The sequence below is a fragment of the Talpa occidentalis genome, unplaced genomic scaffold, assembly GCF_014898055.3.
Source record: "Talpa occidentalis isolate TD23 unplaced genomic scaffold, MPIMG_talOcc4v2.1 talOcc4.5, whole genome shotgun sequence".
Taxonomy (NCBI): Eukaryota; Metazoa; Chordata; class Mammalia; order Eulipotyphla; family Talpidae; genus Talpa; species Talpa occidentalis.
In genome coordinates this window covers 130,155,475-130,170,869 of record NW_023604861.1, presented here as the reverse complement: position 1 = coordinate 130,170,869, position 15,395 = coordinate 130,155,475, and the positions used below count along the sequence as shown (strand labels likewise).

The 15,395-nt window shown below is 48.8% G+C and overlaps 1 protein-coding gene across 1 annotated transcript; it reads left to right on the top strand.

Annotated features, from left to right (window-relative positions):
* The first annotated feature begins 418 nt into the window (after window positions 1-418).
* LOC119258678 (b(0,+)-type amino acid transporter 1-like) lies at window positions 419-1,163 on the top strand. The gene is given in 2 exon segments (XM_037526899.1): window positions 419-594; window positions 596-1,163. Coding segments are annotated over 2 exon segments (744 nt in total).
* Window positions 1,164-15,395: the final 14,232 nt, after the last annotated feature.

Here is a 15,395-nt window from a genome sequence, read left to right as displayed (position 1 = left end):
TTCCTGAGGATTCTAGGAAGCAGGGGGTGTACTGCTTGGTTGATGAAGCTGTCGGGGAGGTTTCTTAGGCTGCGGATGTGCGATTGCACTGCAGTCCCAGTATTGGCACAAAATAGTCCTCCCAATGCTACTACCCCCACGTTGCTGTGGGATCAGGCATCAGGGACCCCTACTAAGACCTTTCTTGGGCTACACTGGCAAAGAGCTCCTACCAGCTGCCTGTCCTGGGGTCTGGCTGGGCAGGGGCTGGCATTCCGTGACAGCTCAGTCCCTTGCAAAGGCCACGTCCAGTTCTCAGGTCTCTGGCACACACTCCCTCCAGCTGCTGTAATCATTAACTCCTGCGGGAACCCAGGAGACAAGACTATCAGGGCATCTACTTTGCTCAACCAGACACAGTGACAGCTGAAGTCCTGAGATGGAGAGAGGTCAGGAAAGAGATGACAGTGAGGGGGTGGCAGGGCGGGAGCCAGCTGGTGGAGGCCTGAGGCTGAGGAGGAAGATGGGCCTGTGGAGCTCCATGTCACTGCTCACTGGCTGCTTGATCGGCTCCGGCATCTTCATGCCGCCACAGAGGGTCTTGATCTACACAGGTCTGGGCAGCTTATGGCCTCCTGGTCATGCTGGGCGCTCTGTGCTATGCTGAACTGGGTGCCTGGTTCCTGAATCTGGGGGGGGGGGTGTTTACCTACATCCTGCGAGCCTTTGGCTCCTTGCCAGCCTTCCTGGTCATCTACTGGCTCGTGCTGGTGGGCCGACCAGCAGCCATCACTGCCGTCTCTCTCAGCTTTGCGGAATACGTTGTGGTTCCCTTTTATCCCGGTTGCTCCTCGCTGCCTCAGGCCATGGTCAAGGGTGTGGCAGCCGCCTGTATCCTGCTGCTGATGCTGGTCAATTGCTGGAGCTCCCAGCTGGCCACCACACTGATGAACGTATGCACGGTCGCCAAAGTGTTGTCCTTGCTGATTATCGTGGGGGACGGGGCTGTGGTGCTGGGCCAGAGCCATGGCCACACAGAAGCCCTCCTGTCTGCCTTCTACAACATGATGCTGCAGGTCGGGCACATTGGCATGGCCTTCTACCAGGCGCTGTGGTCCTTTGACAGCTGGAATAGCCTCAGCTATGTGCTGGAGGAGCTCAAGAGCCCAGATGTGAATCCATGAGACTTCTTGGGGGTGGGGGGCAGGTGTGCAATCTCCCAATACCAGCAGCTCCCACTATTGTTACTTATGCTGAGGCCACGGGAAATCTGCTGAAAACTAGACATGCTTCCTGCATTCACCGGACCCAAATGCCTGTACTAGGCCTCCCTTGATTAAGTTATGGAATTACAGAAATGGTGAGTTCTCCAGTAAGCACAGAACTTGGTAGCTGTATTCGCGTGAACAGTGGGGTGTGCTCTGTCTGGCTGTGGGTGTAATAGGGCCCACGGCCCAATGAGGCGAGCTCCTATGCTGCAGAACTGGGATCTTCCAGTCAGATAGTCAATATTCTAGGCTTTGTGGGCCTTTGTCTGATGGGACTACTCAACTTTGTTTTAGCAGGAAAAGAGCCGATGCAGACTAGTGAGACTGTGTCCCCAGAAGAATTCATTCACAGAAAAAAGCTGCAGGCTGGACTTGGTCCACTGCCTGTAGTTTGCCCATCTCTGCTGGGTAGAGAGTATTTTTGACAATATGGGCTTCAAAGCTAAAATAAAACCATTCCTTTGAATCTGGGCATTGGAAAATCTGGCTCTCACTTTGATCACATTCCATCTTAGGTGTAGCTTTGTTTCACGGGCTTGGTTTTTTTTTTTTTTTTTTCCCTCAAGAAACTGCAACGCCTGTGCCAAAACCAGAGCCAGCCCATGCATGTGTGCCCCGGGATGTGAGCAAAGGAATAAGCAACTCAAGAGTGAACGCAGGAAATAGCACAGCTCTTCGGGTGCCTTGGCCAGAAACCTGTCCCTGGTGCGACTGGGGGCTTGGCAACCATCTCAGCTTTTTCTTGGTGGGTGGGCTGCCCCACATGAGTCAGCTTCAGAAGCAGGCCAGGTCCGTACTCCCTGACTCGTGTGGGCTGGGTTGTGTGGTAGGTGCTACCCTTGCTGAGGATACCCCACAATGTGCCCACAGGACGGGGGCCCTGGGACTTCCCTCCACTGGCCCATATTTACTACAGGTGGCTTCATCTGGGCTCCAGAAGAGCCATCATTTCAGGACTGGGATGCTGGGGAATGAGCTGCTATGGTTGGGCAATCTCCACTGTCCTGAGGTCCCCAGATTTTAGAACTGGAAGGGACCCAAAAGAACTGTCAGTTTGAGGATCTTACGGGGCTGGATTTTCAGTGCTAACACCCAGAAAGTCCCAGCAATCTGGGATATAGTGGTCACCCTGCTTGACCCTTGGCCTTAGAGGACAGGCCCGATGGGATGGGCCAGAGACTTGGATATAATAACCCAGTCCTGCTCTCTAGGGTGCTGCCCCCACATGCTGCTGGAGCTCAGGAAAGGGAGACTTCTCTGAGGCAGGGCAGTCACGCAGGCTTCCCGGAAGAGGAGGGCTGGAACAGAACCTCAAAGGACTGATGTGGTTAGGGGCAAAAACAGCCACGAAGAAGCAGTGTGAACAGGAACCGAGACCAGAAAAAACAGGGTGTTTGTATTTTAAGAATCATGAGGGGGTGTGAGGACCCTGAGTGCTGAGGCTGGTCACAAGGACTGAAGCAGGTCCAGAGGTGCCCGCTGCGTCCTCCATGCCCCTGTACCTTCCCTTCCATGGCCATCTCCAAGGTTTTCTGCTGCCAGATCCCAGTCCTGGCAGAAAGCTCTGCAGATCGCTTTTATATAATGTCTGTGAACAGAAGCTCTGCGAGCCAGGGGCAGACGCTTAAATGGGGGAGGTCCCAGTGTTTGGGGAGGAAGTCTGAATAGGACTGGGGTGCAGCTCTACCCTCCACCTCTAGGTCAAGCTCTGCGAGAGCTCCTGTATCTTGGTAAACATGACCACTACTCTGTTTTGCTTCATTTTACATGTCCCGTGCCGATAACAGCAACCCCACGTTCTGGAATGTCGTTTGGTGCTTTCTAGAACGTGGTTGAGAGGACAGACTCTGGGACAGACTCTTGCCTGCCCTTCCTGAAGTAAGCCAGATGGCAACTAGAGAAAGCCCTCAGGGCTTGTGTGTGCCGAGGACAGGCTTCTGTGTGGTGCTTTCTTTGTCTCCATCCCCACACTGGGGCCTCAGTCCTCTGCTCTGGTGGTCATTAGTGCTGTCCACCATCTTTTTCTGGTTCTCTGCTGGGCTGGAGGTGGGATTGCATTTCACCACTCCCTTGGAGTTTTTTCTCCTTCCTTTGGACAAGAACAGAAACACTTCTAGGTATCAAGCCGACCGACTTTCAGGTTGGAATGACACCATAGTTTCCTGGGTCTCCAGCTTGCTAACTGGAGATCTTGGGACTTCTCAACCTCCATAATCATGTCAGCCAACTCCATATGCACACAAACGCACACATATGGACAGAGATTTATTAGAATAGGATATACACCTGTATCTAAATCTATCTCCCATTTGTTCTATTTCTCTGGAGAATTCTGACTGATACGTCACTTTGGACCTTGTGAGAAATGCACATTTTCTTAGGCCCTACTCAAACTCACTGGATCATTAACTCTTGTCATGGGGCTCAACAATCGAGATGAGCAATTCTGATGATCCTTCGAGACTGAAAACGGCTGCTCTAAAAATGAATGGTGGCGATAGGAGAGAGCTCGAAGCACTCGGCCGAGCTCTCGCATCTGCTCCTGAGTTATTCTTGGGTGTCACTGAGCATTCAGGTTGATTTCATTATTCTATAAATGGATCTGAAACATTTGGGCTTCTAAACAGCCTGGATTTGGGGCTGGGGGCGAAAGGAGGGAGCAGAGAGTGGCCCAGACCACACCATCCACTTCCATGTGCTAAGGACCGGTCTACGCCTGCGGTAATTTAGGCTGGCACTGGATTTTAATTCACTGGGATACAGTACTAGCCAGGGTTCTCCAGAAAACCAGATTCAATGTATATAGGTATATAGGAAGAGATTTATTATGAGATTGGCGCATGTGATTAAGGAGGCAGAAGTGCCACAATCTGCCATATGCAAAAGAGAAGCCCAGAAAAGCAGGTGATGTCATTCTAGTCCAAACCCAAAGGCCTGAGAGCCATAGGAGCTAAGAGGGTAAGTCCCAGCCTGTGTCGGAAGGTCCATGAATCCAGAGCACCAGGGCCTGAGGCCAGAGAAGATGGAAGTCCCAGCCCACGCAGAGAACAATTATAGCCTCTCTCCATCTTTTTATTCCATTGTAGCCTCAGTGGACTGGACGATGACATGGTGCTCAGTCACTGATTCAAATGCTAATCTTTTCTAGAAACACCCTCTCAGACACACCCAGAAATACTATTTTACCAGCTGATTGGGCATCCCTTTTCCTGCCCGTTGACACATGGAATTAACCATCACTACCCTGCTCCATCCACTCTCCTCTGCTCCACACTTCTGTGGAGCTCTAAGGTGCAGTTTTTACCCCTTGGGTCCACTCTCCCAGGTCCACAGCACCCAGGCTGATCCCTGAGAAGCACACGTGCTGTGTTTGTTCACTCGGTCTGCTGTAACGATGCTGCAGACTGGGTGCCCGAATATCGGGAAAGATTTTCTTTATAGTCCCACAGGCTGGACCAGGGTCACAGCATTGGCGGGTTTGGTTTCTGGAAAGGCTTTCCTGCTTGGCTTCCAGACGTCTGGCTTTTTGCTGCGTGTCCTCACAAGGCCTTTCCTCTACCTGAGCTCTCCTGGGGCTCTGCTTCTTATGAGCACACCAGGCCTGGTGGATGAAGGCCCCGCCCATATGAGCTCACTTAATCCTGCTCAACTCCTGAAAAGCCGATCTCTGAACATATGGGGCGGGGGACACGACAACGACACACAATTCAGGCCATAGCTTATGCGCACATACTTCTGTTGCTCTCAGGACAGACCAGAACCCTTTTCATGGTCACCAGGGTCCTATATGATCTGTTTCTTACCAGCTCGCCCCTTTTCTCTGTTTATTCTTAGTTCCTCAAACATGGAGGCATCTGCCCTTCCCGGGACGCGAGTACGTGCTGGTTCTTCTGCTTAGAACATTCCTTTCAATCACTCTCCCTCACGCCCTTAGCCACTTTCTTCCTAAAATTTCAGCTCACACATCAAGGAGGCTTCTCACAGCCCCGCACCAGGTCAGGGCCCCCCTGTTTTGTTTTCACGTGCCTTACTTCTTCTGTGGCACTGAATACCACTGTAGTTAGATCTCTAAGTGTATACTGAGTTCTTAATGCCTCTCTCCTTCCATAGAACAAAAACCCCAGGACAGCAGGGACCACACCTGTTCACTGCTGTATCCCCAGCACCTGGCATGATGCATGGTCATACTAGATGCTTAAAAAGCAACTACTTAAGGGCCCTCCCACCCCCACCGGTGGCACAGCGGGTTGAGTGCAGTGCAGTGAAGCTGTCTGCAGCAGGTTCGATTCCTGGCCAGTCAGGGAGATTCCCACATGGCGCAGGAGACCTCTCCTCTTGCGCCCGCTGCTCCCCTCAGCAGTGCTTTCGGTCTGTCTGACTGTTCCGCTCCCCACACTGTCTCTGGTGAATCCTCTCACCCTCCCACGCCTTTGGCCTGTGCCCAGTTATAAATAAAAAATAAATCTTAAAAAAAAAAAAGCAGCTACTTAAATCGTTGATGGCAGATTCCTTATTGGACTTTCAGGTGAAGAGAAGAACCATCAATTATCGATAATTTAAAGCTCTAACCTTCCTTTCATGAATCTCTTTCAAGCCTCCTGGCCAGGCTGATGAGAATTATATCATCTTGACTTATTTTAGAAATTGCACAGAAAACTCTAAAATCTCAATAGTGAATGTTAAATTTCCAGCTTTGCCCAAATTTCTGAATCATGGGACAGCTGAAGCAATTTGTTCCATGCTCCTGTGCAACATGACTTTGTTCCTCCTTCTAACAACTAGTCTTCCCACTGGGCCTTATAACTTGTTTTGGCCAATAGAATAGGGCAGAAATGATGCAATGTGAGTTCTAGGCCTTGCCTGCAACCGTTCTTGGACTGCTGACCCAGGCCACAGTGTTAGGAAGCTGATTAGCCTGTTGGAGGGAACCAAGGTGAACCTGTGGGCATCCAGCACCCACTTCCAGACATGTGAATAGGACTTTCTTGGGCCTTTCTGCCAGCTCTACCCCCTGGCTAAAACTAGCCGTTAAGCAAGTCCAAGAGAGACCAACAGAGGAGCCCACAGAACTGGGAAAATAAATGTTTGCTGGCTGGCTTATTACCCAGAAACAACTGAGTGGAATATCAGTCCCCTGATTTTCATCTGATAAACCCATTTCCCCTTCTCTGAACAGTCATGTCCTCCCTCCTGACTCTCTCACTGCCACACTCACTGTGAATCATCAGAACACTCCAGAATGTTGCTATTTCCAATGGTAAATTCAAACAAGAACACAGACGAGACAAATGATTCACAGCAGAGTCTACCCATGCTGCGACTCTGGAGGAGTCTGCAAGTCAGGGCCACATCCCTGATGATCAGAGACCACGTTCTGAATGTGGTCAGCCTCTAGGACAGCCCTCTAGGACACGGGCCTCCAGGTGGAAGCTGGAGACAGTCACCATGCACATCCCTTATGCCCTCAGCTGAACTTCCAAACTGGTCATATGAAAAGTTCTTTCCCAGGACACAAGTATATGGTCTTGAAACTCTTCCGTGCGTAACACTGGCCTTTCCAGGGAAAGCACTGGGTGCTGCAGCAGTGTTTATAGCAGGGAAAAAAAAGAAAAAAAACTTGGAAAGAATGCAAATGCCCAACACGGGAGAATGGGCGCATATTTACAAAGATGGAATATGAGACAGGTAAAATGAGTGAACAAGAGCCAGCATATATTCTTAGGGACCCGTGTTTCTGTAGTAAACGCATAAATATACACACGGAGACGTTCGGAAAGATATTCAAGGGTGGGCTCTGCAGGAGCCTCACATGTACCCAAAGGGTTTGAGGTAGATACAGGAAACACAAGGATTGCCTGGGGGCAGATGTGAGGCCTTTATGCTTGAATAATTTTATGATCAAAAATACAACATCTCCTGTGCCCTCTCTGTCCTGGTCAGGCATATCTTTCTACAACCCACGCTCTTCCACACCGCCTGACTGGCAGCCTCCTGCCACCATGTGGGGGCAGTGGGGAGGGAAACAATGGAGGCCTGTGGCCTGGGCCCTTATCTGATGGTGAACAGAGCTTCAGGGTAGGGGCGTTTCTGGGAGAGCTGCCTCCAGGGAGATCTGTTTTCCTGTGTGGGCTCAAGAAATGATGACTGAGGGTGAAATGATGACTGAGAGTGACTTTGGCACGACTTCCTGTGCCAACTCTGCCAGGTTTGCCGGGCCCTCATGAGCCATGGCAGCCACTGGCTTTAAAGTCCTGGGTCCAAGCTTGGGACCTGGGGGGTGTCCACCCACACAGATGCTGCCCACCCAGAAGAGCCTACACAGAGGCCTCTCTGGTGGGGAGAGGCTTTCACTGGAGATGAAGGAATATGAAGGGACATTCTGAGAAACATGCTTCAAAGAAGGGTATGCACACATCGTCTTCACAGCCTAAGAGCTCTGGAGTCACTCTGCCGTGTGAACGGAGTAACTAGGACACCCTTGAGCTGGAGGAGGCTGAAAGTGGCCATGAGTTTGCACGCTCGCCCCTGTGGCCGGGGATGCTGCCCACATGTGCAGTGCTCACATGGGCTTGGCTTTAGTATTTACTGGCAGTGCCCCCCTAGGCAGGTTATATGAACTCTCCAGTCTCTGCTTCCTTAGCTCTGTGTGGCGGGGTAACAAGAGTGCCATGCAAGAACCACCGGGCCAGATCCTTTCTAACTTGGTTCCATGTCACTTGTAAAGATACCTAACTCCAACTTAAAAAGATCTTGAGAAGAAACATCAATATGGACATAAACCTCCCACAGAGGAGGCCCCGGGGAGCTAAGTGCGAAAGAGACAATAAAAACTACAGAGGGTGTACCTGACAAATCCCCTGAGCTCCACCATCAAGGTAGCTTTTCCCCCAAATCTCTCTTTTCTCCAGATCTCTCACTTTTCTCTTGGCCCTTCTCTGGCCTCTGCAACAGTTTTCTTCTGGGAGAAGCTCCACGACATTTAAAAATGTCACTCAACTCAGAGTTTGGACTGCTCCGCTTTTCTCCACTGATGATCACAGAAAGGGCCTGTGGTCCAGCTCAAGCTCAGATTCCTTCTGGAAAGGGGCCGAGGGGAAGGAGGCTACTGGGGAAGGCTTTCAGCATTGACATTGCTTATCCCTGTCATGCCAGTGCCCAGCTCAAGCTTGCTGTGAGGGTTAGATGAGACGGTGTATTTAAAAAGCTTGACACTCACACCAATGTCCCCAAACGGCTAGTTATTCCTGCTCTTCTAATCATCACTTTGGCATTATTCCGAAGGACTTATTTACTTTGCTTGAACTCCAAGTGAATCAGCCAAAAGTTTAGAAGGAAGTTCTAAGTCCAATTGTGCAAGAGATTCCCCATTTGGGATGAGTCACCCTCTGTCCCCTCCTACCTGTGACCCGGGACATGGATGTGAAGGGACTGGTGAGCCGCCCTCTCGTGTTCTGGGGAGCCCACCAAACAACCCCGCCTATCCCCCGGCCTCCCTTTGAGGGCTGGGTAGGTTGCCAGGGTGCCCCACCGCCTCTCTGCTCAGGATAGACCCCCTAGGTATGGTGGCCTCCTGCAGCCTGGATCACCCGTTGGCAGCACCACCGCACAGCGGTCTCATCCTGGGCCCTTGAACCAGCCCATCTGAGAGGGCACTGATGAGGCAACCCTGGGAGTCTGGCTTCTGACTTTGGTCTTGTCCCTAAGAAGGACACAGGCAAAGCCCTATGTGTTCAGAGGCGGGTACCCAGGATGGCAGCTGGAACCCCTGCAGATAGGTGGTGTATGGGCCACAACTGCCTGGACATGAGAAGACTTGGAGGGAGCCATTTTCCCAGAACTGAAGGGCTGTAGGTGCAGGCTCCTGTGTGTCACCCCGGACACAGCTTCCAGGATCCCGGGGGGCTCTCCATCACGGTGGTTTATGTGAGGAAGGCTATTCCTTCGTAGGCGGTGGGGGCGTGTGTGCACGGGCTGATGCAGGGCACCGCCCTCACTTGCCATGTGATGCCGGCACACTTAAAGCTCACGAGCCAGCAGGGGGTGGTATCGATGCCCCTCTCGCCTGGGTGAGAACCTAAAGACTGGAGGAGGAAGGCTGGAACACACGCCAGGGCAAGGGGCCCAAGGGGGCGGGGGACGGCACCCTCGACCACTATGGCTGCCATGTCACCTCCAGCAGCCAGGGAGGGATGAGCCGAGCTGGTGTTTCTCAGACCTCAGCTTCAGAGGAATCACCTGGAGATCTTGGTAAACTTGACGCTGATTTGTAGCAACCAGGTCTCAAGTTTCTCAGAAATGCTGATGTTGCTGGTCCACTGAGCACAGACAAAGCTTATTCCTTCTGATTGGGTGGCTTGCCTCAGGCAGTTCTACTTCCCGTGGCCTTGGCTGGGGTGTTCCAAGGGAAGGTTCCAGTGGCCCCACCCAGGCAGCTGGCAAGGGTGCTGGCCCAGCTGGTCGTTCAGCTGAAGCCCCGTTCTCCACCATATGGGTCTCTCCACATAGCTGGTTGAGTTTCCTAAGGCATGGTGACCAGGTTCCAGGAAGAAGCTTTGGCCAAGGGAAAGCCCAGTGTGCAAGTGCTCCCCAGGCTGTGGCCTGCCTCGTTCCGGTGGTGTCCCATTGGCCAAGCAGAGACTCACGGTGGCAGCCCCCCCCCCCAGGTGATGAACACATTCACAGAGGGCCACCAAGCGTCCATGCACCACTTATGCCAAACCCTCTCTGACCTCAGCCCTCCCCAGTGCCTACCCATTCTAGCACCAACCACGCTTGATTCAAATAGTTTAATTGCAGTGACTACTGTTCTGTATTGGCATTGATATTTATGGACAAGAGCTCCTCCAAGGGCCAAGACTCTAATTCCTTCCTGTATCCTATACAGTAGGTTTACAGAACAAATGATTGAATGATGACAACTATCATGACCGCCTTCAAATCTAGTTCAAGCCCAGTCCCTACCTTAGTGAGATGCAGGAAATTCAATACCTGAGAGGTGCCAAGTATCCTAAGTCCCTGAGCTCCTTAAAGCATGGCTGGTAGATCCTGGCTGCAGGAGTGGCTTATGAGAGAAAGGGTGGCAGGGAGAAAGGAAGGACTCAGGGAGGGAGGGAGGGGAAGGAACTTGGATATCATGTCACCCAAGCTATGAATGTATTGATTTCTTCCTTAGACAAAACATTGTAACTGAGCTGAGGCACAACAGGATCACACAACTCCACATCCTACAAATGAAGCAGTTTTGCCAAACAATGGTCCAAAAAAAGATTTTCAGTGCTCAGTGATGGAAGACCTTTCAGAAGAAGTTTTTCTGGCAGAACCATGTTTCACTGACGTGTACAGCTGGAGCAGCAGCAGAGGGCAGGGGAGGGAGGAAGTGTATCCATCACAGCCTCCCCAGAACGTGCCATCTGCCCCAGACCCCGGGCTCTAAGCAGTGGCTCCTAATATAGGCTTTGCCTCCTGCTATAAATAGTCACCGACACATCTTTAGTGGTAATGCACCGAGTGTGGAAACTCATTGTGAATTCACCTCCTCCCTGTTGCAAAATTCTGACATCATAAGAGAACACAATAAGTGAATCATCCCTGTAAAAATACTTTGATTAGATCATTTGCTTTCAAGACTAAAAAGAGGGAGGAAAAAACTCTTGGTGTTACTGCCCTCTGGACTGACATAAGCGGTTCGCTTCGCTCACTCTGCTGAGTGCTAACCACCCATGAACTGTAAGAATAACTTATTTTTAATTAAAAAAACTAATTTCCACCCAATGGAATATTTCATCTTTCGGATCTCAGTATAAACAATTCAAATAAAAGGTCTTGAATAATGAGATTAATAAGGACTTCTTTTTTGATTTATAAATTTTTGTCATGTGATGAAAAGATTAACATTATTATTTTCTGCAGCCCCCTTGATCTGTTAAAAATAAAATTTATCTGGTCAGAGACCTTACACTGGTCTGTAGCCAGGTCCAGCCCGCTCTGCCTTTGCCCTTTTTGGGCAGCACAATAGTTTACTTTTTTTTTTTTTTTAATAGAGGCATGTTTATTTATTTATTTGTTTGTTTGTTTGTTTGTTTTTTGTTATACAAGCACTGGGTACAGTCAGAAGCGCGGGAGGGCGAGAGAATTCACCAGAGCCAGAGCGGGGAGCAGAGCAGGCAGAAGGACCGAAGTACACTGCTGAGGGGAGCAGCGGGCGGCAGGAGAGGTCTGCGCGCCATGTGGGACCCTCCTCCGGTGGCCGGGGAGCAGCCGGGGATCGAACCGGCGTCGCAGAGACAATAGTTTACTTTTTAACGCTGAACTCTTGCGTAGATAAGACATGTTCTCCAGGCCCCTTGTCCCTGCAAATTCCAGAACTGCCCAGTACCTTATACACATTGGACATTTGCGTTTCCCAGCTCTGAGTTCTGCTTTTCACTTTACAAATGGGGAAAATGAGATCTAGAAAGGATTTGCTCAGGACTGGAAGGGTAGGAAATTGAAGACTTAAAATTAGCAGCTCTCTGGCCTCCTGGCACGAAGCTCCTGCCCCTCTGCTCACTGCATCTCCACATCTGCTTTCTGTAACTTTGACTGAATTAATAAATGTATGTGCAATTTCAGCATACACCACAGGAACAGCAAGCATGTGCTGGGGTGGATTCTGTAATGAGAGCGCTCATGTAACGGTAAGTTCTTGTGACCTTCCTCTTTCTTTCCTGCCTTCCCACTCAGGACACACAAGCTTCAGCCCCTGCTGTCCACACGCTGGAGGGAGCACTATTTTTCTGCTTCTGTCTATGGTTACCTCTTTCTTCTCAACAAATGACTCTGGTTGGAACTTTTCACTACATGTTTCAGAGAGTACACATGGGCCTCTCTTTCTTCTGGAAAAATCCTATTTCTTATTCAATTGAGGTCCTGCTCAAATGTGACCTCCTGTGTACAGTCAGCTCTGCCTTCATTTACAAGCTGGTAATAATTCTTCCCACTCTGCATGTGTCTATGTGGGTCTATGCCTTGCTTATATTTGTGTCTCCATCCCCTGCTCCATGAAGTCGTCAATCCATGTTTATGGAATTGAATCCAAAATTAAGGTTGTATGAGAGTTCCTGAAAGCTATCTATACCCCCTACTTTTCTACGAAAATTAGACAAGGCCTGGATTTTGATTGTCTTTTTTGAAAAGGAAAACAAGTCACCATGTAAAAATGGCCCAAGCAGTCTCTACTGTTAAGAAAATATAGTTCAGTGTTGGGATGAGAAGGGGGCTGGGGGTGGGGGTGGGGGGACTGCCGCATTCGAGGACAGTAGAGAAGAACTGGAGGTGCCCAGCTGTGAAAGTAGGACAGGGAGTTTCCAACATGCCCCAAATCGCAGTCATCTGAGAACCCGGGCCCCTTTGAACTCAGTGGTGTTCAGGACTGTGAAAAGGTGACATCAATGATACCACATTTAAAATGGAAAACCACTCCAGGGCCTCCCCGGTGGCGCAGCGGTTGAGCGCTGGGTTGCGAAGCTGCCCGCGGCCTCTGCGGCGCCGGTTCGATCCCCGGCTGCTCCCCGGCCACTGGAGGAGGGTCCCACATGGCGCGCAGACCTCTCCTGCCGCCCGCTGCTCCCCTCAGCAGTGTACTTCGGTCCTTCTGCCTGTTCTGCTCCCCGCTCTGGCTCTGGTGAATTCTCTCACCCTCCCGCGCTTCTGACTGTACCCAGTGCATGTATAAACAAACAAACAAACAAACAAACAAACAAATAAATAAATAAATAAAAATTAAAAAAAAAAAAAAAAAAAAAAAAGAAAACCACTCCAAATGGATTAAAGATTTGGACATGAAAACCAAAACAACAAAGTACTTGAAAGAAAATATAGGGGACAAACTGCAGGACATCTACTGCAAAGATGTATTTGGGAACACAGCCCCAACAGCAAGAGAGGAAAAAAGCAAAAATAAACAAGGACTATAGCAAACTTAAAATCTTTTGTACCTCAAAAGAAACCTGACAAGAACAAAAAGGCAGCCTACAGAATGTGAAAAAAAATTTGCATTCCTACACCTGGCAAGAGGTTAATCTTCAAAATTTATAAAGTAGTTACACAATCCGACAACAAAGAAGAAAATGGCCTAATTTAAAAATGGGCAAAGGACCTCTCTAGACACTTCTCTAAAGACATTCCGATGGCCTACATACATATAGTAAGTGATGTTCAACATCACCTATTATAAAAGAAATGCAAATTAAAGCCACAGAATTACTACCTCACCCCTGTGAGAATGACCCATATTAAAAAAAATGCAATTAACAAATGTTGGCGAGGTTGCAGTGAAGAAGGGATTCTCAGTATTATTGCCATTAGGCATTTATACAAACAACTTGAAAATTTAATACAAAATGATCCATCTACACCTATGTACATAGCTGCACTGTTTACAATTGCCAAATCATGCAACCAACCCAAGTACCCTTCAACAGATAAATGTATAGAAAAACTGTGGTGCCCCTATTCGATGGAATATTACACAGCCGTGAAGAAAGATGAAGTGGTGTCATTTGGAGCAAAATGGATAGACCTTGGGGTGATTATATTGAGTTATTGAGTGAAATCAGTCATAAAGTGAAAGACAGATTTCAAATGGTTTTACTTATCTGTGGGATATAAATAGCCAAAAAACAATCATACTTAAATAACAGGAGAAAAGAAAAATTGAACTCAGCATAAAAAAAGAGAATGGTTACCAGAGGTAATGGGGAAAGGGTCGAGGGGACGGAGGAGAAAGGCAGATGTGGTATGGGCACATCAGGGTTGTGGCTTAAAAAAGTATGTTTAATTAAAAAAAAGAATGGAAATGGAAAAAAACTCCAAATAATTCATAAGACTAAAAAAATAAAAATATGGCCTCCCCGGTGGCGCAGCAGTTGAGCGCTGGGTTGCAAAGCTGCCCGCAGCCTCTGCAGCGCCGGTTCGATCCCCGGCCCCCGGGGGGAGGGTCCCACATGGCGCGCAGACCTCTCCTGCCACCCGCTGCTCCCCTCAGCAGTGTACTTCAGTCCTTCTGCCTGCTCTGCTCCCCGCTCTGGCTCTGGTGGATTCTCTCACCCTCCAGCGCTTCTGACTGTACCCAGTGCTTGTATAAATAAATAAATCTTTAAATAAATAAATAAATAAATAAATAAATAAATAAACAAAAAGTCAACCAGAAGTGAAAAGAAAATGAAGCTGGTCAATCATTACAGAGAAACTCATTGCCTGTCTCATTTGAAAGGACTAAAAATCTTTGGACTGGGACAAACAGCAATTGTTGTAAGAAATAAGAAACTACCAAAACAAACGATTGTCTCAGAAGTTATCCAGATCATGGGAACTGATGACAATGGACTTTTATCAGGATAGAATTAGTCAGTTCCTCTGCATCCTTTCAAGACAATCAGTAACCAATTTTTATAGCCAAGAATAATTTAAGCTTGTTAACAATAATCAACTCTCTAATCACTTGCCTTATATTTCTTTTTTCCCATTCAAATCCCTGACTTTGTACGTCTCTGTTTTAGGTTTTCTACCTGAAGCCATGAACCCTGAGTTGCAAATCTTTGATCCCAAATAAACATGTCTTGCCCTTTTATTGGTGTCCTGAATTTTTAGGTTAACAGGACAAATAAAATTCTACCCTCCGCCCCTAGGAAGATTAAAAGTCTTTCCGGGGCTCATATGAAACAACAGGTCCAAAATGGAGTCCCTCATGCCAAGCCCCACCAAGACTTGACACCCAACCCAACTACGGGTTCAGCTGGCCCCGAAAGTAGAATTTGTACCGATCAATATGGAGCTTCCTGGTCAGCACTAGTGAGGTCCTCTGCATAAAACTCCCTGCCTCACCCTCAGAGAAGGTGCCTTTGCCTAAAATAATCCTTTTGTTTTGTTTTTTGCAAATAACCTTGTCCCACCCTCTTTCTGACAACAGAATCTTCCATTTTGTACAAGTTCTTGCTGCACCTTTCTGTCTGCTAGATGGGATACTGCCCAATTCATGAATCATATAATAGAGTCAATTAGAGTTTTAAAATTATGGTTGGATTACTATTTAACACAGTTTAAGCTTCTCTTTAAACTAGAAAAAGAAATCAAATCGCTCTGAAGAATGTCTATGGCATTAGTGGCTCC